The 21699-nt window shown below is 44.0% G+C and overlaps 1 protein-coding gene across 1 annotated transcript; it reads left to right on the forward strand.

Annotated features, from left to right (window-relative positions):
- The first annotated feature begins 1031 nt into the window (after positions 1–1031).
- Positions 1032–19246, forward strand: BBS2 (Bardet-Biedl syndrome 2). Its single transcript, XM_040075553.2, has 17 exons — positions 1032–1197; positions 2546–2773; positions 3130–3255; positions 3531–3593; positions 5530–5607; positions 7700–7804; positions 8667–8753; positions 10045–10180; positions 12055–12194; positions 12985–13129; positions 13709–13880; positions 14891–15020; positions 15621–15752; positions 16172–16309; positions 16723–16835; positions 17527–17675; positions 18296–19246. Exons 1-17 carry the CDS (start codon positions 1081–1083, stop codon positions 18400–18402), a joined length of 2166 nt encoding a protein of 721 aa, XP_039931487.1. The 5' UTR covers positions 1032–1080; the 3' UTR covers positions 18403–19246.
- The last annotated feature ends 2453 nt before the right edge of the window (positions 19247–21699 follow it).

Below are 21699 nucleotides of genomic sequence, written 5' to 3' on the forward strand. Positions count from 1 at the left end.
CACCTCCCCGTATCCCTGTGAGTGGCCCCTGACTCCTCCAGTCCTACACTTCAGTTGACCCCCAGCTGTCCCCAAAGTCCTACCTCATCTCCCCCAACTGCCTCCCCCCTTACTTCACCAACTGCTCCCCCGGTCCCACTGCCCTGCTCCCCGGTCCCACAGCCCTGCTCCCCGGTCCCACTGCCCTGCTCTCCGGTCCCACTGCCCTGCTCCCCGGTCCCATCTCCCTCACTCTCCCCGGTCCCACTGCCCTGCTCCCCGGTCCCACTGCCCTGCTCCCCGGTCCCATCTCCCTCACTCTCCCCGGTCCCACAGCCCTGCTCCCCGGTCCCATCTCCCTCACTCTCCCCGGTCCCACAGCCCTGCTCCCTGGTCCCACTGCCCTGCTCCCCGGTCCCACTGCCCTGCTCCCCGGTCCCATCTCCCTCACTCTCCCCGGTCCCACAGCCCTGCTCCCCGGTCCCATCTCCCTCACTGTCCCCGGTCCCACTGCCCTGCTCCCCGGTCCCATCTCCCCCACTCTCCCCGGTCCCACTGCCCTGCTTCCCGGTCCCATCTCCCTCACTCTCCCCGGTCCCACAGCCCTGCTCCCTGGTCCCACTGCCCTGCTCCCCGGTCCCACTGCCCTGCTCCCCGGTCCCATCTCCCTCACTCTCCCCGGTCCCACAGCCCTGCTCCCCGGTCCCATCTCCCTCACTGTCCCCGGTCCCACTGCCCTGCTCCCCGGTCCCATCTCCCCCACTCTCCCCGGTCCCACTGCCCTGCTTCCCGGTCCCATCTCCCCCACTGTCCCCGGTCCCACAGCCCTGCTCCCCGGTCACGTCTCCCCCATTCCCCGCGGTCTCCCCCCAGCTCCCCCCTCATCAACACCGCCCCCGCCCCGTCCCGGCGCACAGCGCCCCCCCGCGGTCGCCCCTCAGGCCGCGCCCCTCCCGCTGATCCCGCTGACGCGGCGCCTGCGCGTGCGCGCGCGGTGCCGGTGCCGGTGCCGGTGGGTGCGCGTCCGGCGCGGCCCCGCGGCCCGGCCAGGCCCGGCTTCCCCCTGCGTGCCCCGCCCCGCCCCGCGGCCCCGAGCCCATCATGTTGGTGCCCGTGTTCACGCTGAAGCTCAACCACAAGATCCTGCCCCGCATGGTGGCGCTGGGCCGGTACGACGGGACGCACCCCTGCCTGGCGGCCGCCACGCAAGCGGGCAAGGTAACGGGGCAGGAGCGGCTGCGGCGCGGCCTGGCCCGGCCGAGCGGCCCCGGCGGCCGCCGCGGAAGCCGCGCTAACCCCCGCCGGGTCCCCTGCGTCGGGGCTGAGCCGAGCCAGGAGCTGGTGGCTCTTGGGCTGCCCCTCGCCCTCCGTGGCCCAGGCGCCCGAGCCGCGTGCGGACACGGGGGCGCGATGCTCGAAGCCTGGCTCTGCTGCAGCAGGGAGCTTGCAAACATTAATGGCAGGCGACGAAGCGAGCAGTAGCAAAGGTGCCCGGGGAGGCTGTGGAGTCTCCAGTCCCGGGAATATTCAAAAGCTGTCTAGACACAACCTGGAGTAACACGCTCTGGGGGACCCTATTGGAGCAGGAGGTTGGACTAGATGACTTCAGTGTCTTCTTCCAACCTGAACCACTTTACAAACCCAAGTCGCTAAGGAAGCTCACGTTTTCTAGCAGGCAGTGGGATTTTTTTGAAGCCGTGGGTTTTATCATGCAGTTCTCAGAGCAGTGAGCCTTGGCACTGTTACAAACCAAGCTCTGTGCTGATAACGGGGCTGAGGTTTCTGTGGGTGATGCACTAAGAGCCTGACGGGAACAGAGATCATCCGGTGTGCTGTTTGAGTTAGAAACATAAACAAAACAGGATTAAGTACAAGCTGACTAATAAAGCATAGGTTGAAGCATAAACCCACAGAGTTACTTAGGTTGTAAATACAAACAGAGTTCATCTGTGATGTTCCCCTGCATTATTAATTTTATTTTGGCACCTTTAGGAGCAGCATAGAACAAGGGCTTGTCTGAGGGACAGATAGCACAGCCAAAAAGCAAACTGTTGAGCCTGTGATCCTCAGAGACTTGGGTCCAGGCAATTACAGTAACTGAGCATTGGTCAGTGAGAGTAAAACCATATTTAAAATTAACCATGTTCACCTACAGATGGAGGTTACAGATATGTACCAGGTAAATTGTCCTAAATGTTTGGGGTGCTTTGCAAATACTTCTGCCAGCTGGAGGTAATTTGTTTAGTTTGTTGTTGCTCCCTTTGGTTTCCTGTTTTTGCCTTACTCTGAAGACGTGTCAGTTGTCATTTTCAGAAATAAAAAAACAATGATGTTGCAACTCCACTGGCCAGAGCGCTGTTTTTCCTGCCATTTTCCTTTTTCAAGTACAGTTTAAAGAATAACTGTGAGGAATACTATTGTCAGTAAAACCCCTAGTCTTTTGTCCTCATTTAGGTTGAATGAATGCCTTCTTCCCCATCACAGTTATTATCCTAACAGTGGTCTTTACTGTTTGTATACAAACAGATACATGTGTGTATTAATATTTATGTCTTTGTTTCTACAGGTTTTTATTCACAATCCTCATGCCCGAGGACAGAGAACAAACACAAACCGAATGGTGCAAAGTAACCAAGATTCAGACATTTCTCTTCTGAACATTAATCAAGGAATCACTTGTCTGACTTCAGGGGTGCTGAACCCTCAGCTGGGTTATGATTGTCTTCTGGTTGGAACACAGACTAATTTATTGGCTTATGATGTGTATAACAACTCGGATTTGTTTTACAGAGAGGCAGGTTGATTTAACTTTTTGTTAGTATCTCCATTATTTTCTGTTTCTTTGAATTATAAAGATTACAGTTTTTACATTACTTTGTCAATTAATTATGTGTCTGTGCTTTATTCTTACTGCTATATTCAGAACATTTTGTCTCTAGAATATTTGCAGTATTTCACAATTAATATATGAAAATTCATTCTCACACATACATTGCATTCACATGTCACATCCCCTAGCAAGAGCAAATTAAAAAAAAATAATAGGCATTCATTCAGCTAAACTGACAGTGATAATGTTGGGAGCCTTCTTCATTTGTGTGCTCTGATGTATTGTCTACTGTTTCTTTTTCCTTTAATGCTTCTCTGTAGGTTTCAGATGGAGCCAATGCAATAGTTCTTGGAAGGCTGGGAGATATTTCACCTCCCCTTGCTATTATTGGTGGAAACTGTGCCCTGCAGGGCTTTGATTATGAAGGAAATGACCGTTTTTGGACGGTAAGGCCACGCATAATAGTTCTGATGTTATTAGAAGATTCTTTCAATGGCACTAAATCATCTTGATTTCTTTTTAATAGGATAATTATTAATTTAGTTGTTGATCGTTCTTAACTTATCTCAGTCCTTAAACTGTATTTTGGCCATGTATTCAGTGCACTCAAATGTTGCTTGTACACTGATTGTGTCAATTGTTCTGTTGCAGTTGAGATAATAAAAATAACTCAGCTTCTGACAGCTGTGACCATCACTGAGTACTGTCCTTCTCTTTGCAGGTTACTGGAGACAACGTTCGTTCGTTAGCTCTGTGTGACTTCGATGATGATGGGAAAACTGAGGTTTGTAACCATTTACACATAAATTCAGCTGTTCTTGTGGTCTTGTAGTGGAATGATAATAAAAAAACCTTTATTGTCAGATACAACTGACTTACATCACCAGTTAAAGTTTCTCATTTTTCTTTATGCCAGGAGCAATATAATGAAATGCCCGTGAACATCAGTTGGCAAGGCATTTATTTCAGTGCTATTTCTTGAACATGGTTATGAACTCTTTAATTTCAGAGAAACAACTTGCAAGCTTACATGTAAAAGTGAACTTTAAAAAAGCTATTCTTTTGAAAAGCTTCACTTACACTTGGTAAAATCAAGAAATCTGTCTTCACATCCAGCCCTTCTGTTTCCTTATAGTGACATGGGGAAATGAAATACTCTTTGTTTGCTGATTTAAAATGATTTGTAACACACATCTTGCTGATAATGATGTGAGACAAACAGTAGGAAACAGCTGCCATTCTGATCATGCAGGAGATGGGTGAAATTGTGAATTTGTATGGCATTCTCTTTTGGAATAGTTTCTTCATCCCAAATGGACAACTGTGCTACTAAATATGAATCTTTAAGAAGAGTAATGGCTTCCTAGTATACATCAGATGCAGTTCAATATGAAGTTAAATCATTGTGCTAAAAATACTTACTTTTGTCATACATCTTAAGACTTTAAACATAATTACTTGAGCTTCTTTGTTTAGTTCCTGAAAAATCCTTGCTTGGAATAGCCCGTTGGACTATGTAATAGTGATGTGTAAAGGGCCTTTATAGTTTTCACCTGTTTTTTATTAGCACTAAACTGATACAGACCCTGCTTGACTGGGATCTTTAGGAAGTGAAATGGTTTCAAGTTTTCAAATCAATTTCTGCACAGCTCCTCACGGTATTTTTTTAATGTGCTGAGAGGTGTTTATAGAAAGTGGAGACAGTGTATAAGGATTCAAAAACCAGGAAACTGATCTGTGGTACTAATTGCAAATGGTTTGCACTTGTGCTTTCAAGTGGGTTTTGCTATATTTTTCTGCTTGATAGAAGTTCATTCCTGGCGGTTGGTGTAATCTGGTGCTCTTTGAGCTGAGTTGAGCTGCATACGATATCCAACTAACTTGTTAGGCCAGTTACCCCAATATGCATTTACTGAGATGTTTTCAGGGTTCTTTTTAATCTTAATTATCTAGGTGATTTTAAAGGGTTTTTACTTATTTATTTACTTTTATTTTTGGCTTTTGTGAAACTGCCTCTGGTTTAAAACTGAAGTTCTGAGAATATGCAGAGAAGCAGCTTCCTAAATTATCACTTTGTGTCTTGCCGGGTAAATGACTGTCTTAGCTTCATTTCTGTTCTTTCTGCCCTAGTAAAAACTGTTTACATTTAAAATTGACTGATTTTAAAACTGTATGAATATACTTTTAGTAGCTAACAGAACTAACTTGTCACTGCCTTCCTCGGGATGTTTAGATTTGTGAAGATTTTTGGTTTTTTAGATTTTTGATTTACTTTCTGCCATCTTGCAGAAGACTTGTGGGGCAGAACTTTGACTTGCTCTTTCAAATTTCTATCCGGTGGAATGAAAGTCATTGAGGTGGATGTGGTGAATCAAACTAACAGAAAAAAATCTAGACACCTCTGGAAAATACAGCATCACCAGTAATTGTTTCAGGATTGTGTGCTTTTATCTGGTTGAGGCAGTAGTGGCAGCCACTTAGGCCGGAGGAGCAGAGGTGGTTGATACTTGAATTCATTGGGGTTTGTTTGTCTTGGGGTTTTTTTGTGTGTGTTTGGTTTTTTTAAAATGAGGGATCTTCAGTGGAACACTGGCAACATTTCATAGATCTGTTAAAAGCTCTTCGTTGCTGGACTTGAAATATTTGTTTATCCTCTGGATCGTGGTGCTTAGTTCCTTAGCCGGAATAATTATTTTTAAGAAATGATATTTTTTTTTCAGCTTCTTGTTGGCTCTGAAGATTTTGACATCCGTGTGTTTAAAGAAGATGAGATTGTGGCAGAAATGTCAGAGACAGAGGTAAATTTTTTCTGGCTAATGTTTATTGTAGTTGCTGACAGAGCTGGAAGTGTTGTATACTCTAAAGCTTCTCTGGTTCAGATTTATTGTGTAGTTAAGTAGTTACTTAGCTATTTGGCACAGTATCTGTTCTGCTAGAACTGCAGAAGTTGGAGTTTAATAATGCCTTTCATTATGCAGGCGGGTGTTTGTTTTGTTTATTTACAAACCTTTCACCCCGCTGAGAAGAGTGACTATTCTTGGCTGATAGTCGGGACCCTGTGCAAGGGTGATTAAGGTTGCTGGAGTGTGATTGATGCACTTACTGTCCTCTGAGTAAAAGGATGTCTTCGACAGTTTTCCTCATACATTTTTGATGCAATCATGGTGATGTAACTTGTCCCCATGTGTGTATCCAGACAGCGCGTGGCAGGGTAGAAGGGGGATGCCGAGGCAAAAATGGAAGATTATATTGCAATTGGAGTTACACACTGGCTATATAAAAAGAGCTGTAGTGACTAAAATAAGGTATGGGGCAGATAGGTTTACAGAGGAATAAATAAAAGGTGTAGGAGTTGCTGTTTAGCTTAACTGAGAGCAGGTGCCCACTGATTTTGATTTCTAGGAAGGGAGTAAAATATCCTTATCACTGCGTTTAGAAGTGTTCTCAGTCTTCTCACGGCCCTTCTGGACACAAGGCAGAGTAAGGTCACAGACCTTTGTCCTTAAAGATTTGAGGCCTCCCTGCTGCCCAAGATGGGACTGAAAGGCTTAGCTAATAAACCACTTACGAAGAGCTATAAAAGACAAAGCCAGGTACTATTCTGGAAAAGGAGGTTGTTGCTATCACTACAGTTAGAACTGGGCCTGTGATACGTCCTGCTCTCTGTGCAGTGGCTAGTCTGGTCATTAGATATTTCTAGTTAAAGGGATGCTAAAGGTCTGTCACTCTCAAGTGTGATTTATTTCCAGATCTTCAGTAAAATTTTTTTAAATTCACGCCTGTAGTCGTAGAAGGCCTGTTAAAACCCTGCTGTTCTAAGATAAAAGGACAGTGTCTTTATACATTATGTTTGGTTTGAAAGTCTTGGATAGTTTTCATTTTCTGTTTTTAATCACTTAATCTGGTGTAGACTGCTGTGATTCTTACAAATGGGCAATAAATATGGGTTATTGTTACCTTTTGGGTTTCTGTCTGTTGCTGTGGTCTTCCTTCCTTACCGGGTGCTTGTAATTTAGTTTGATACTTAGGAAAGATTCTGCAGAAGATTGTGAGAGGAAAGGATAAAGGGCTTGGAAACAAAGTTTTGTAGTAAAACATTCAAGGAGCACAGTCAGATGAGTTTAAATAAGAAGGTGGGGAAGAATTTAATTGAAGGAAGTCTCCTGTGCTACGTTGTAGAAGACCAGACAAATGATTGCAATTGTTCCTCCTGGCATTAAAATCTCTAGTCTCAGTGTGTGGAAAAACCTGCATTTCGAAGCCCTGAGAACCTTAGCTCAATGAGGAATGGATCTTAAAAGGAGTGAGAAACAGGCCAAGCTATGACCCTCAGGTCTTTGCCCAGAGCTTATTCAGGTAGGACACCTAGCCTGGTGTTCCAGTTGTGTTCCAAAGAAGTCCACCTGTGGGGGGTTTTAATTTTTATCTTACTAGTACTGGCAAAGCTTTTCTACCAGTAATATTTCTGGGACTTTCCTAACCCAGGCAAGTCAAACCTTTGGCGTCATCAGCTCCTTAAGCTTAAGGAATATTGTGTGTAGTTCTCAACGGTAGTGTGTTAGCACTGATGACCACAGGAATCCTATGAGCAGTTGTTTTCCTGCCTGTGGTAGGAAATAGTTGGTCAAAGTACACAGTTTGAGGGCAGTTCTGCAATCCTTGCTGAAGTGTGTCCTAACACTGGCAATACAGCTTGTGTGAGGAAATCCTACAAGGCCGTCAGTGATTTCAGACTGATTCTTAAAAGTAGTTACCTCAGTTTTCAATGCTTCCTGCAACAGATTTAAGAAATGTAGGATTCATGTTATAGGTCTATAGCCTGTTCCCTGTTAGTTGAAGTTGCACAAGTTCTCACTCCTGTGTCCTCTCTCCCCCTCCTTTCCCCACCAGACTGTCACTGCACTTAGCCCCATGTATGGCAGTCGCTTTGGCTACGCTCTTGCCAATGGCACCGTTGGAGTTTACAACAAGACAGCGCGCTACTGGAGGATTAAGGTGAGTCCACTGGTGGAATGTCCTCACTGGAAGCTTGGAGCCTGCCAGGAGACTCGGTATCTAATTTCAGGTCATTCTGATGTTACCCTTTGGTGAACTTTGCTGAGCAGAGAACATAATGTAATTTTGTTCTTACAAAATCTGCCTGTTTTTATAGGCTCATATAAAATACCAGGTCAGTTCCTGCAGTACTTTTGGGCTGTTGGTGGTGGTTTAAACAACAGGGATGCAGCCATACAACTAGAGATTCTTTAGCTTAACAAGAAACATTTGAGTTCATGTTAGAAAATCCTCTGGTTGAATCAATAAACTGTTTTTCAGAAACTGAAATATTGCACTGTCTGTGTTGAAGGTTAATTTTTGTCATCAGTAGCAATTTCCTGCTCCAGCAAATCAGTTTGGCATGATCCTTTCCTGATACTCATTTTAATATTCTTAATATAACACAGAATAGTATATTTAGTAGTAATAAGAAGATTCCTTGAGATATGGCAGGAAGAGGCTCATAGTTGTCCTCAATAGTCTAATTTTATGGCAGTGTTGAGGCCCTGATACTTTTTTTCCCTAGAGGATTTGGTTTTTTACTCTGTTTTTGTGAGTTCTAATCATCTGCTTGGATGGAAATATTTTTGAAGGAGCAATCTGGTCCTTTGAAAGCAGTGCACTAGATTAGTAGTCAAGGGCTAAGATGTCACATGTGCCTGTGACCTTAGAAATAGTAATGCTCAAACTTCCTGTTAAGAGGCACAGCTGTTTTCTTTTCTGTACTCTCTGCAGTCTCACAGTTCGGTGTTTTCCAAGTCGTAAGCGTGTGATGTTTAGAGAATATACCCAAGCTTAATTTGTTCTTTCCTGCCCTCAGTCAAAAAACCAAGCGATGAGCATACATGCGTTTGACCTGAACTCTGATGGAGTGTGTGAGTTGATCACTGGCTGGTCTAATGGAAAGGTGAGTTTATACAGGGGGAAAATGAGGAGCTCTAGATATGGGGGCTGTGTTTGAACAAGGCTGTTATCTGAAGAACAACAACCAAAAAATGAAAAATCCTTGAAACTTGAGCTCTGCAGACCTATTGCAATAAACCTACTTTGGCAGTGAGTCCTGTGCCAAGTGCAAGATCAGAGAAAAGCTGCTTCCCCTGCTTAGCTCGGAGTCAATTGCTAAGGTGTGGCAAGTTGTTTCCATGGCAGCAGAGATCATATGCCACATCCTAGAGTTCTTGAGTGTCTCTATTCAGGTGTGTCTTGGGGACAGCTAATAATCCTCTGCAGTGTGTTTTGAATGTTCCCCAAACGACAGGGGAGACAAAGTAGTTATGTAACAGGAGAGCAGTGTCAGTCTTGACTGTGGCAGGATTAATCAAGCATTATTTCATTTTATGTAGAGGCATTCTATACAGTTCAGTTTTAGTCTTTCAAGCCTGTTCCTTGGTATTCCTCTTTGCAAGAAATGACTGTTTTAACTGCCACATCTCTCCTGGATGAAGCTTGCCAGGTTTTTCTGTAAAGCTGTGCTTTTTTTTTCACACCTTTTATTACTCTCATTAGCCGGCGGCACTTTAATAAATTCATATCAAGCTGGCAGTCTGGAGCCCAGATGTGTTGTAACTTACATTGGATTAGATGTGTAACATTGTTAAAGAGAGAACCTCTCCTTGCTTTGCTCCTGTTCTTTTCCACTGGTAGTCTCTACCCAATTTGTTGGTCTGAAACAGTCCATACTCCATAGAAAGAGTAATGCTGTGACCTGTGCTTTGCAGAATACACAGTGCATGGAACTGAGCTCACCTCACTCTTCTTATCAAATGAAAGATAATTGAAGGTTGTGGTATTTGTGTATAAAAATAATTCACCACACAAGGGCTGCAGCTGAGAGGAGAGGTTGTAAATACTGCAGTGAAGTTATTTCTGGTTTAGTCCCATCATTGCTGCATCATATGTGCGTAACCTTTCCAGTGCAGACTTGCAGTCCCTTTTATTTCCTTCCTTTTTTAGTTTTGTAACTTAGGGAAGCGTCTCCGAAGAAAAGTTCCTTCTAGCTCCTTCTAGAGTCTGCCTAGAGGTCATTTCTTAATAGTACTTTTTTCGTGTGTGGTGTTTGGATGAGCAGAGCTGCAACTTCACCTGCAGTTCTGTGAGCAGAGCTGGCTTTCAGTTAACAGCTCAGAGCGTGGCACGACATGTGTTTTGGAGTTGGCTTTTCTCTTCATGCTGGGGCTTGGAACTTCTTGTTGTTCCAGGTTGATGCACGCAGTGACCGGACTGGGGAGGTCATCTTTAAAGACAACTTTGCTTCCTCGATTGCAGGACTGGTGGAGGGGGATTACAGAATGGATGGGAGCACCCAGTTAATCTGCTGCTCAATTGATGGTGAAGGTAAAAACATTGTTCAGGAGATTAATGTAATACACAGCAATATCAGGCATATCACATCATCTCAGATTAGCTAAACATCATTTTGGATCCAGTGTTTTGTGTGCCAAATTCCCTTTGCTTTATGTGCAGTTAAGGGCATTTTGAGTTATGCTGTCTGCAAACAGGATTTTGAATATTGCCTTCCTGTGAGAATCAGCACATGTTTCATTATGATCCAAGAAACCATCAAAATTCATTTGTCTAATGGAAGAAACCCCATCCTAATTCAAAGATAATGATATTCAGTACAGACTCTGGTTCTTCAGGCTACATTATAATAGATGAATGTATAGGAAATCTTTTTTTTTTCTGTTTTAATTCTTTGGCTGCTTTACAGTAGGTAAAGGTGTTTAAAGAACTGAGGGTGTGTGTGTTTTGGTCTTCTAAAGATGAAGAGTTTTTATATTAGAAATTTTAAGTGTTAACAGCACTTTGTTTCCTGGAAAATGCTGTCCTGAGACTGGAGAAGTGGTGGATATATCCCACCATGCATTCAAGAAGTCAGACCTTGTTATTGTGAGTGGAACTAAATATGATCACAGATGATTTAAATAAGCTTAGTATGAATTTACAGGGATGGCTTCAGGAAAGACACTGGTGTGATTATCCGACTCCTTGGCGTCAGTGGCCTGAGACAAGCAGGTCTGGCACAACCCATTTGAAACAAAAGCCTGTCCTTGTTAAATAGCAGAGTGTTTTGCTGTCTGTCTTAATCACAGGCTGTGGGGATTTGCTGCACTTGGGCTTCAGCTCATAAACCTTTTTCCCAAGCTTATGGAGGGGAAGCATTGTAAGCAGTTCTGGAGAACCTTTTCCTAGCAGAGTTGCGTAGGTTGGTATCACTGAACACGATCACCCTTTTCTGATGGGTCCATTGTAAACGAGCCTTGGCATGATGGGGATCCCTTTAGGCCTTTATAATTAGTTATATGGGGTTGTATAGACAATGTTATTAGAGTTCTATTTGGGACCATCATCTTTTCACATGAGGTGTTCCCCTGTGTTGCAGTGGTTTTTCTCTTGCTCTCATTTTAAATGAATGATTCACTCAGAAATAATAAAGTGTGTCCTTTTGTTGGAGGACAATGTGCAAGCTGAATGATTTCAAGTTCCACACAGCTTTTTACAGGGCAGCAGTCATTTGCAGTCAGGCAGCATATTCTTCCCAGGTGAAAGATTTTTGTCCCAGGCTTTTATTGTCAGAGCTGCAATCAGGGCACACAGCCTTAGAGCAGAATGAAAGTTGTCTCATCACCTGTTCAGGTCCTCTGTGTCCACAGACAGAGTTATTTTTCATAACGTTCTGCTCCATTGGGCTACTGGGAAACAAGTCTTACCCCTTGAAGCGAAGTATCCCTTGATTTGGGGAAAAACTAACATGGGTAAATCTTGTTTACTGGCTGATTAACAGTGACTTACAGTCACTTCCAGACAGCAACAACTCTTCTGACCAGCTCTAGAAATGCAGGTACGCATTTTATTAATTTTGCATAATTGTAAACTCGCCTAAGCACCTGAAAGAATGATTGCAGTGGGAATCCTGTTGCAAAAGGACTGGGTGCTGCACTCCTTTGGTCAGGTGAGTACAGCTTAAAGACAAGTTGGAAATTCACCTTTTTTTTTTTTTTTTTTTAACGTGCGGTTCTCTTGCCCCAGTCACCAAGAAAGTGAGAGCCTCTGCAGGTCTAAATCACTGCTCAGGTTTTCAGCTGAATAGTATTAGCTAAAGACCAGAACTGCAGAGGTGATACAAGAGAGTCATGTCACAGAAACTGAAGTTCTGGGCAGGCTGTTGAAGTCTTTGCTGAAATGGGCTATGTTTTGTTTTTGTACAGTCCGAGGCTATCTGCCAGGAGGTGAGGAAATGAAAGGGAACCTAATGGATACAAGTGCTGAGCAGGATCTTATCCGAGAACTTAGTCAAAAGAAACAAAATCTGCTGCTGGAATTGAAAAATTATGAGGAAAATGCAAAGGTACTGCTTAAGTAATGTGTAGGGCCAAGACACACCTTCCTGTTGGTATAAATCCAGAGTAATCTGGGAAGCGGTTGTGGGGCAGTTCAGACAAGTCAGAGCTGAAGCTTGTCAGGATGCAGTGAGATTGTCTGCTGGGGGCTCCTGCCTCTGCATTTGGCTTGCTCCTTGTGCAAGTTCAGAACTTGCTTTTCGTATTTTAATAATGCTTTCTTTGCTTCTTCCTCTTGCCAGAGCAGTTGTGTTTAGAGCTGGATCCCCTTCAGCCTTTTGCTTTGGCTTATGAGTGAAAATTGTAGTTTTCAGTGCATAAGCCATCTTGGGAGGCAGAGGGGATTGTGTGAGAGGATTAGGTCACTGGGTGAGGGCTGGGAGCACTGCCAGGATGTAGGAATCACACTTGTGGCTTGATGGTGAACGTTTCAAAAAATAGTCTGAGGAAAGAGCAAACTCATATTTGAACAGCAAATGACCACCATGGCAGAAGCTTGGAGTTCTGTAAGATTGTGATTAAAATTGGCGTATGTGAAGTGTTTTTCGAGTAAAAGTTTGCATACAGAGCTGAGGTCCATCCATAGCGAAGCACTCATAGCGTGGGCACATCCATAGCCCACGTGTCCACAGCTCCGTGCCTAATCCAACCCCACTCAGAGCTAGTTCAGTGTCTGGGACTTGCTGTAATGCAGCCTTCTTCTGAAAGAAAAGAGAACTGACTTGTGCATATGTTTTCTAGGTTTTTTGAATGAAAATCTTGAAGTTCTGATACTGAAGGGTATGTGTTTTGTAACAGGCTGAATTGAGCACTCAGTTGAAGGAAGCTGATGGGCAGAGAGGTGTGATTCCAGCAAACACCCAACTCCACACAACCCTTTCAGTTAATCTGGGCTCTGACAGCCAGTCTGCCCATGTGGAGCTGTGTATTTCCACCACAAATGGTGAGTGGCAACCTGCAACCATTGATATTCACGTCATGTAAAATCATGCAAATTTTTAGTTATATTTAGCTGGTGATTTGAATGTCTCCTCTTTATTGTCTGTAACGTCCCTTCTGTGGTTTCTTTCCTTTCACAGAGTTTTGAATCAAGCTGTGTTCCTTGAATGGGTCTTAGGGGAGAGGAGTTTGATGGAATTTGTTTCTTATTATGTGTTATTTTCTGAGGCAATTAACATTTAACTTGGATGAAACCAGCCTTGGTGATCCCTGCAGCACTTCTTGTATTGACTGTAAACACCAACCCACAGCTGCATTAGTGAGGGTGTTGCATGAATGCAGCTGGATCTCAACTGGCTTTACATGCAAAACTGGAACAACCCCAAGACAGCAAATTCACCTTGCAGCAGGCAAGCTAGGATGTAGTCAAGTGCAGATGTGGTAGTCCTGGTCGCCTGGGATATTTTAACAATTCAGAGGAGGAATGTAAGGAGTTGAACATGCTTAATTCTGGAAAAAGTGACAGTTTGTTGCCAGAGGACAGCTTTTAATTTGGGAACTGCTTTTTCTTCCTGTTGCTAAGACACAATCATCCGTGCTGTGCTGATCTTTGCTGAGGGCATATTTGAAGGAGAGAGCCATGTGGTCCACCCCAGTCTCCAGAACCTCTCAGGCTGCGTTCGTGTTCCTCTTACTCCACCCAAAGATGTCCCTGTGGATTTGCACATCAAAGCTTTTGTGGGTTACCAGAACAGGTGAGTTTTGTGGTGTGATCTCCAGAACTGTGGGACTGGGAAACAGCAATAATGTGGTTTTATGCTTGTCCATGGGAAGTGCACCGTTAATTTCTGGGTGCCTCATTTCTCTGTCTTACTGAAAGGAGAGCTGGGGTGCTTTCTTAAAAATATTGATACTCCTGTGGCACTGAGTTCTTTTGCAGACGAAGTCTAAATGCTCTGAAATGCTCTGTTGTGTTCTGGTTCTGCCTTTAGGGGAGGAATACACATTTGTCCAGGAGATGTCTTACTGAGGGTGTGTGGAGGGAATCAAGAGATGAGGAGACTCTATTGTGTCATCCTTAAGGGGCTGGACCCGGATGGTGGCTGCTCTGGAAGGGGTACTTGAACACTGTAGAAACACAGCTTTGTCTCTCAAGATATAAAGTAACCCTGAGCCCATTTGGCTTCAGGGCAAATAGAAAGTAACACATGCTTGATTTTAAGACAACATTTTCCCAATCTTCCATAGAAATATCTCTCCATAGAAAATAAAATGTCTCTTCATATACCCTTGAAAACAACTTTCTTCATGCTCACATCTGTCTGCCAGAGCTGTTGGTGCCTGAGAAGGCAGCATTCTTTCCCTGAACAGGGAGGCATATTTGAGAACTAGCCACCCACTGCAAGAATACTGCATGCAACTGAATTCCCTTTCTGTTTTCTGTATTTGCCTTTATTATTGTTTTTAGTAAGACTTCACTGAACTTGTAAAGAAAATATCCAGTCATAAAGTAAAATTGTAAATTTATTAGCCTAGACAGTACACTTCAGTGGAAGGATTATTGAAGAAGACAGCAGTGGGGAGGTATCATACAACCTTGTGATAAGCCCGGAATTTCCAAGTTTCAGTGTTTCTTCTGGGGAAGCAGTAAGCAGCAGATTATGTAACTGCAAACTGTGGGTGTCAGTCCTCAGCTAAAAAAGAACCAGGAGCCATTGCAATAGGTGAATCCCTGCTATGGTACTAACTCTGTTTTTGCTTCCAGCACACAGTTCCATGTATTTGAGTTGACAAGACAGCTTCCCCGCTTTTCCATGTATGCCCTGAGCAGCCCAGACTTGGCCACAGAGCCCCTGAGCTTTGTTAACTGTACCATGAATGAGAGGCCACAAAGGGTGAGTTTCTGCTCTTCTTCCTGGTTTCAAGTCTTGCATAGGTGGAGGGTTTGCAATCAGCTTGCGATTTTTAATAGTAAAGGAAAAATTATGCAGTGAGCTGCACTACTGGCCTTAGGGGTCTGTGTATTTCAAGTCAACCCTGCTTTTTTCTGTCTTTAAAACATGACTCAGTTGAGGCATTCCAAGCATCAGGAATTCCTGCAGGAACTAAAGGCCTGAGATCAGAAGGTGTTTCAGATATAATCTTGTTTGCTGTGTGCCTGCTGACAGCAGGAGACCTTCAGTGTGTGTTGAATTTTGTAAATGAGTAGATAACAGAAAAAATGCAGCACAGTGCTCAGGTAATGGCTCAGTTTTGTAGCAGTCTCTGATTGTTGGATTTGATTATTTTAGGAATATTCAGCTTTAGTGCAAGGATTCAATTGTCCTCATTCTAAGAAGTCCATGACATGGGGTTGTGGGATGAAATTTAGTAAATGAAATTTCGGGGTACCTTGAACAGAGTGTTCTGATGCACATCATGTGCAGGGACACTGTGTGGTTCCCGAGGCTTTCCACACAAGGGATGGCTGATGCTCTTAATTTTATTTTTGCAAGATTGTTATGTGGCTGAATCAGAGCTTCTTGCTGCCAGAGGATGCAGAATTTCAGAGCGCTCCCTTTCAGGTTTGCTTCACTTCCCTTCGTAATGCAGGTCAGCTCTGCATCAAAATCAAGCCTGGTGGAGAGGTGAGTACCTCCTGGAGACCCCCGTGTACCAGTATACTCATACTGCCAGTAGGAGGCAGTTAAAGTGAAGGATGACTAAACAGGCAGAGAAAGTACTCATGCTTTTGGAAAATTCTGTCTGTTTACTGTGGGTGGGTGAAATTCCAGGGCCTGTTAGTGAAGTAAACTGCTTTCTCTGTGGATCTGTAGGAAGGACAGGAATTATTTCCTCACAGAATGGTTTCAGGGAGCTGTAATGTGAAGCACAAAGCTGCCTGTAACTTCTGCACTGTGTGCACAGATGCCTCTCTATCCCAAACCTGAATAAAATCCCCTTTGAAATTGGTGTCTTCTTGCTCTACTGAAAGCTGTAGAGCTTGCCCATGCCCACTTGATACAAAGACCTGCTTTCAGCCTGGGCTTTCTTTCCTTTCTGACAGGTTTCCATCAACACAGATGATATTGATCTAGCTGGTGACATTATCCAGTCAATGGCCTCTTTCCTGGCCATTGAAGATTTGCAGGTGGAAGCAGATTTTCCTGCATATTTTGAGGAGCTGCGGAAAGTGTTGGTGAAGGTGAGGAGGCTTTGGGCATTTCTGAGTAGGCAGATGAGCAGGGTTTTTTTTTGTTTTTTTTTTTTGAGAGAATCTCTAAACTGCTTTATCTTTGTTGTGGAAATCAGCCCAAATGGCTTGCTGTATATTCTGTGGGACACCCTCAACTTTCTGTCTATTTTTGTTCTGTAGAACAGGCCCTTGGACCCCATCAGTTAGTTGTTTGGGTAAAGTAAATATGTTGTCTGGGAGACTGAGCTCTAGGTTTGCTCACCCCTTCTGGGGGCCAAGTTACTGCTCCTGCCATGGGGATGGAGAACAGCGTCAGGGGTGCTGGTTGATTAGGTTGGGATGTTATTTCCTATTGCACTGGGCTGAGGTGTAGCCTGAACCCTGTGTGCCCAGGGTGCTCATGGCTCGTTTGCCTTGGACAGGTGGATGAGCACCACGCAGTGAACCAGAGGCTCACTGCTGACATGGCTGAACACTCCAACCTCATCCGCAGCATGCTGGTTCAGGCAGAAGATGCCCGGCTCCTGGGAGACATGTGAGCAATTGCTTCCTGGTTTGTGTGTTTGGGGTTTAGAATGGCCAGTCTTTGCTTTTCAGGCAGAAAAGAGCACAGAAAAACACTGGTGTGATACAAGAGTTGCCTAGTTAGGATTTTTGATGTAGAATTGTACCTTTGATGGTCTCACCACGAGCTCTCCTTGAATCCTGTCCAGTTCTTTAGGTGGGAGACCATTCAGGGGAAGGCAAGAGGGGAAGGGTATGGGCAGGTGAGGTGAATCTACTTCAAGATGATGTGATATGTTGGATAGCTTTTCCTGCCATCTTCCCTTAATACATCTGTGGTGTGTGTACTTTTGAGAACACCAAGGAAGAAATGTTAGATGTCAGGTTTTTACTCTGATTTGCTCTTTTTTGCTGATGCTGAGCTTTACTCTGAAGAGCAGCAGTAAAGAGGCCCAAGCTACTGCGAGGCAATGGTACTTTCACTGGGGAAAGTGGTGTCTCCACTTTGTCTTGCTGGGTAAAGTAACTGCAAAAATAGACTGTTCAGGTTTTTTTAGTAAAATAATGAGTATAACCAACATGTGTAGACAAGTGTGTTGTTGTGTAGCTGGCAGGTGACTGGTAGCCAACACAACCATGTATTGCTACACCTTTATATTGACAAAGCAGGAATGACTTTCTTGCCCTCAGAGATGCAAATAACTGAACTGATTGTTCCCCAGGAAAAACATGAAGACACGGTACAGCGAGCTGTATGACCTGAACAGAGATTTAATAAATCAGTACAAAATTCGTTGCAACAATCACACAGAGCTGTTGAATAACCTGAAAGCTGTGAATCAGGCAATCCAAAGGGCTGGGCGGTTACGTGGTAAGTCTGTGTTTTTGAAAGCAGTGAGGAGTCTCAGACCCCCAGTGAGGCACATAAGATGTGTCCCACAGGTCACCTGGGTTAGTTAAGTGACTTCAGGCTTTTTGGCCTGAAACTTAGTTAGTAGAAGTAATCTTTTTTTCTTTAGTCGTAGCCAGTTACGTGTGACAGTCAACTATGAGTATCCAGTATAATCTGGGATCACAATTCTAGAAAGAACAATTTGAAATAATTTGCAGATTACTGAACAAGGCAGAAATTGATAGTTTTGTTGAACGAACTACTTTTGAAATGTTTTTAGAATTATTCCGTTCTTAAAAAAAAACAGCTACTAACTTAAGCAGTACTGTTATCTGCATTATTAGTCCTGTAGGTCTTTGGGGAGGGAGGTACTTTTTTGTATGTTTATAGCATTCCCCTTCTCATAAAACAGAGCTACAGGGGATTCTTCTTTCAAGGAAGGATTTTATTTATGTACTAAAAAAAGGTGGTTCATCATGTGTTTAAAAAGTGTTTGAAAGAAACCCCTAAATTTTCAGACTGGATCAAATAAGTATTTTTACCAGTTTCTTACTCTGTAACTGAGAGTTTTTTCTTTCCTTTTTTCTTCCTCTTTGTAGTTGGCAAACCTAAAACACAAGTGGTCAATGCTTGTCGGGATTCAATAAGAAGCAACAACTTCAGCACGCTGTTCAGGATAATGCGTGTGGGAACAGCATCTTCTTAGGGAGAGGAGCAGCAGCTGTGCAGAGGCAGAGATTCCATGCACTGGGCAGATAATGGATGACAAGCAATTAATTCAGACCCCTACTCCACTGTGGGGTGAAGTAATTACAATGGTAGTGCTATAGTTAAGTTGTCAGGTGAGAAATACTACACAGACCAAAGCTCCATGAAGAGAGCATCAGAGTTTACGTACAGATGTGGTATATATGCAAGACAGACGTTCACAGTTATTTTTTATTACAGTAACTTATTTATGTATTTAAATATATTTTGTAGTTAAGGCATTGGTCTTTTCCATTAAAACATAGACTGGCTTGACTGATTTTGTTTTGATTTAGTTGGGGGATGTGTACTGCTAAGTTTATTTGCTGAAAAAACCCAAGCCAAACAACTTCTCTGGTTTCTGCTGCATAGTTCCCTTACACTTGAATTTCCTGTGCTGAAGTGTCCTGGGTTTCATTGCAGGTATGTGTGGCTCTCTAGGTAAACTGCAGAGCAGTGCCTGAAAACCACTGAAGGATTACATCTTGCTAGCTTTTAAGCCAGCAGATCTTTGACAGGTATCCAGTTCCATGATCTGTGCAGGTAGGAAGTGGTCTGTTTTATATCCAGCACTCTCCCCACACCTGGATTGCAGAAAGATTTGCTTCCAGCTACTGGTTCTGTGCTACTGCTGGAAAAACTGCAGATACTGAGGTGGGCAAGGGTGCATTTCAGGAACAACAAAAACAAACTACACACCCAAGCTTGGTGCATAATCATGAAGAGCTGGTAGTACTTAATGGGATCAAAAGAAGAAGGTATTGGAAAATGACTTGGCTCCTGGCTCAAACCTGTTTAATTGTGTGATCTCTTAGAATTGGATTAAAATATTACAGTACGGCTCTATCTCAGATCTAAAGTTATTTTAGAACCTTTGCCAAAGCAAATTTCTTTCGGAAGCTAAAAATAACCTGCACAGGATGGAGGTGCTCCTGCATCAGTATCACCCTTGCCACCATACAGTGGTGTTTGTGACGTGGGCAGGGAGGAGTTGGCCCATCTCAAAATCCTTGGGTGGCTTCTTGGGGCTATCAGAAGGAGTCATGTCCTCTAACTGGTCTCTCTTATGAGCCACTACTGAATTAAAACCAGCAACCTACGCTTTGTTAGAGCCACTGGTGAGCATGGTGTGAGCAGCTGAATGGGGAATGTAATTCTTGCAACACGTTTTATCCCCAAAACTGCCTTGGCCCCTTCCATATGAAGAACTGTGGTGCTGAAAGCACAGACTTGTGTCAGTTAGAATCTGCAGCAGGAGCTCATTTGAATCCTTTTAAGAAACTGGTTGTTAGTCAAATCCAGGTGCTTGGTAGAAGGGTGGTGAGCCACCCATGCTGTTCTAAGCAAGTGAGCTCAGAGACTTGATTATGGAACAGTCTCCTGGCATAAGTGCTGGGCTTTCTGCCACTTGCTGTACCTGTTCCCACTGTTTCAAGCTCTTGTTCTTTATGTTTAAAATCCTAATGCTTGCTTGCTAACATTTATGTACTCCATTTAATGATAGAGCAAGAGAGTGGCTCTGATCAGAAAGTAGCTTTCCCATCAGTCTGATTTTCAGGACTACGCACCAGGCACTGCCAATCCCAGCTCTGTTCTGCTCCTGACAGTGAGTTCAGTCCTCCACTCGCTGCCCAGACCTTTGGTAAGGCTGATTTCCCCAATCTAAGGTTCTGACAACAAATTTGTCATTTATTTTCCTGTAAAACTAACTTTTACCTTTGCCAAATGAAAAATGCACGCTTTGCAAGCAGATGCATCTAATTTAAATATAGATTGGTATCCAGCAAGAACATGTGTAGAGAAAGCTCCCATTACTGGCACTATATAAATGAAGGCCCCTCTTCCTTTAGTAGCTTATGTCATTTGAAATGTTAGTGAGTGAAGTCTTTCCTCTGTACCTGCAGCACCAGTTGTGCCTGTGGCTGCCTATGGCTTTAGGACCTAACAAGAAGGGTGGGAGAGCAGAGACATGTTCATTTTTAAACCTTTGAAAGCTAACTGCAAATTTGTCTTCTTAAATTACTTCACCTGAGTCACTGGAGGAAGAAGAGTGGTTCCTTGGGTGATCAGGTAGATAGGGGCTTGCTCAAGCAGAAGCTGGTATGCCCTCTAGTGTAATACTTATTATTAAAAAGCAGCAAGCTCTAAAGAGTCTGACTTCTTCCCAGTCTCCTGGAAGGATGTCCCAAGATCTACCAAGCACATTAGGCTCACAATGCAGTCAAAGAAGTAACTGTTTTGTTAATGAATTTACTCCCAACTTTGCCTAGTGACTATGCTCTGAATAGCTGTGGTGTCTGTCACTTTTGTTCCAGACTACCCAGATAATTTTGGGGTTTTCTTTGAAACCTCCATTACTTGTCTTGGTCTAGAGGAGAGCTCAGAATAAGAACTACTTTCTTCCCAGGAAGAGCTACTGCCCCAGTAGGCAGAAAAATACCTCAGAAACCATGATTCTGAGAGTTCTGTCCTCACTTCAGGATTTGTTTCTAGCTTCATCTCCTTGTCTTTGCAAGTGGCAAAGGAAGATTAAAACTGAGCAAGAGTTTTGGCAGCGCAGAGAGATGCTGGCTTTGGGAAATGAGTCAGAATATGAACAAGATCTTGCGACAGCAGCTCGGGGCAACCACCTCCCAGCCATCCTTCCCGCCCAACAGAGCACGAGGGAGTAGCTAGAACTGAGCAGCTGCTCATCATCTGGAACTGACACTGGAACTAGAGTCCTGCACAGTGCTACCAGCAGTGTTGGCCCCTTGCTCTGCACCTGTGGGGACTGAGATACCTTTCCCTTGGAAGCAATGGCAGGGATTCCTTTTTTGAACTCTGTGTATTGGGGTCGAAGCTGAAGGTGTTTCTGTATCTTCACGCAGACATGCCCACAAGACATCCCACCCACTCGAGAATGGGTGCAGAGTATTTCATGTCAACAGTGAGCCTTGCTTTGAGTTTACTGCTCCTGTGCTGCTAGCTGTGGTCTTAGACCACTGTGGTGGCCCCCAACAACAGGCCTGGAATGGGAGAAGGAGCAGACTTTAATCCAAAACTACCCTCTCCCCACCCAGGAGAGACAGGAGTGATGAAACATGCACACTTCCCAGCTTACTGCAAGCCTGTGGCCTGCGCTGTCTGGCTTGCATGAGCTGAAAGACCTGTCTCTCAGTGCCAAAAGTTTCAGGCAAGCAGGTGCAGGCCAGGACCAAGCCTCAAGCAGGGTGTCCTGCACTCTGTCTCCTGAAGCATTGGTACAGCTCTGCTG

The sequence above is a fragment of the Hirundo rustica genome, chromosome 11, assembly GCF_015227805.2.
Source record: "Hirundo rustica isolate bHirRus1 chromosome 11, bHirRus1.pri.v3, whole genome shotgun sequence".
In the NCBI taxonomy this organism is placed as follows: domain Eukaryota; kingdom Metazoa; phylum Chordata; class Aves; order Passeriformes; family Hirundinidae; genus Hirundo; species Hirundo rustica.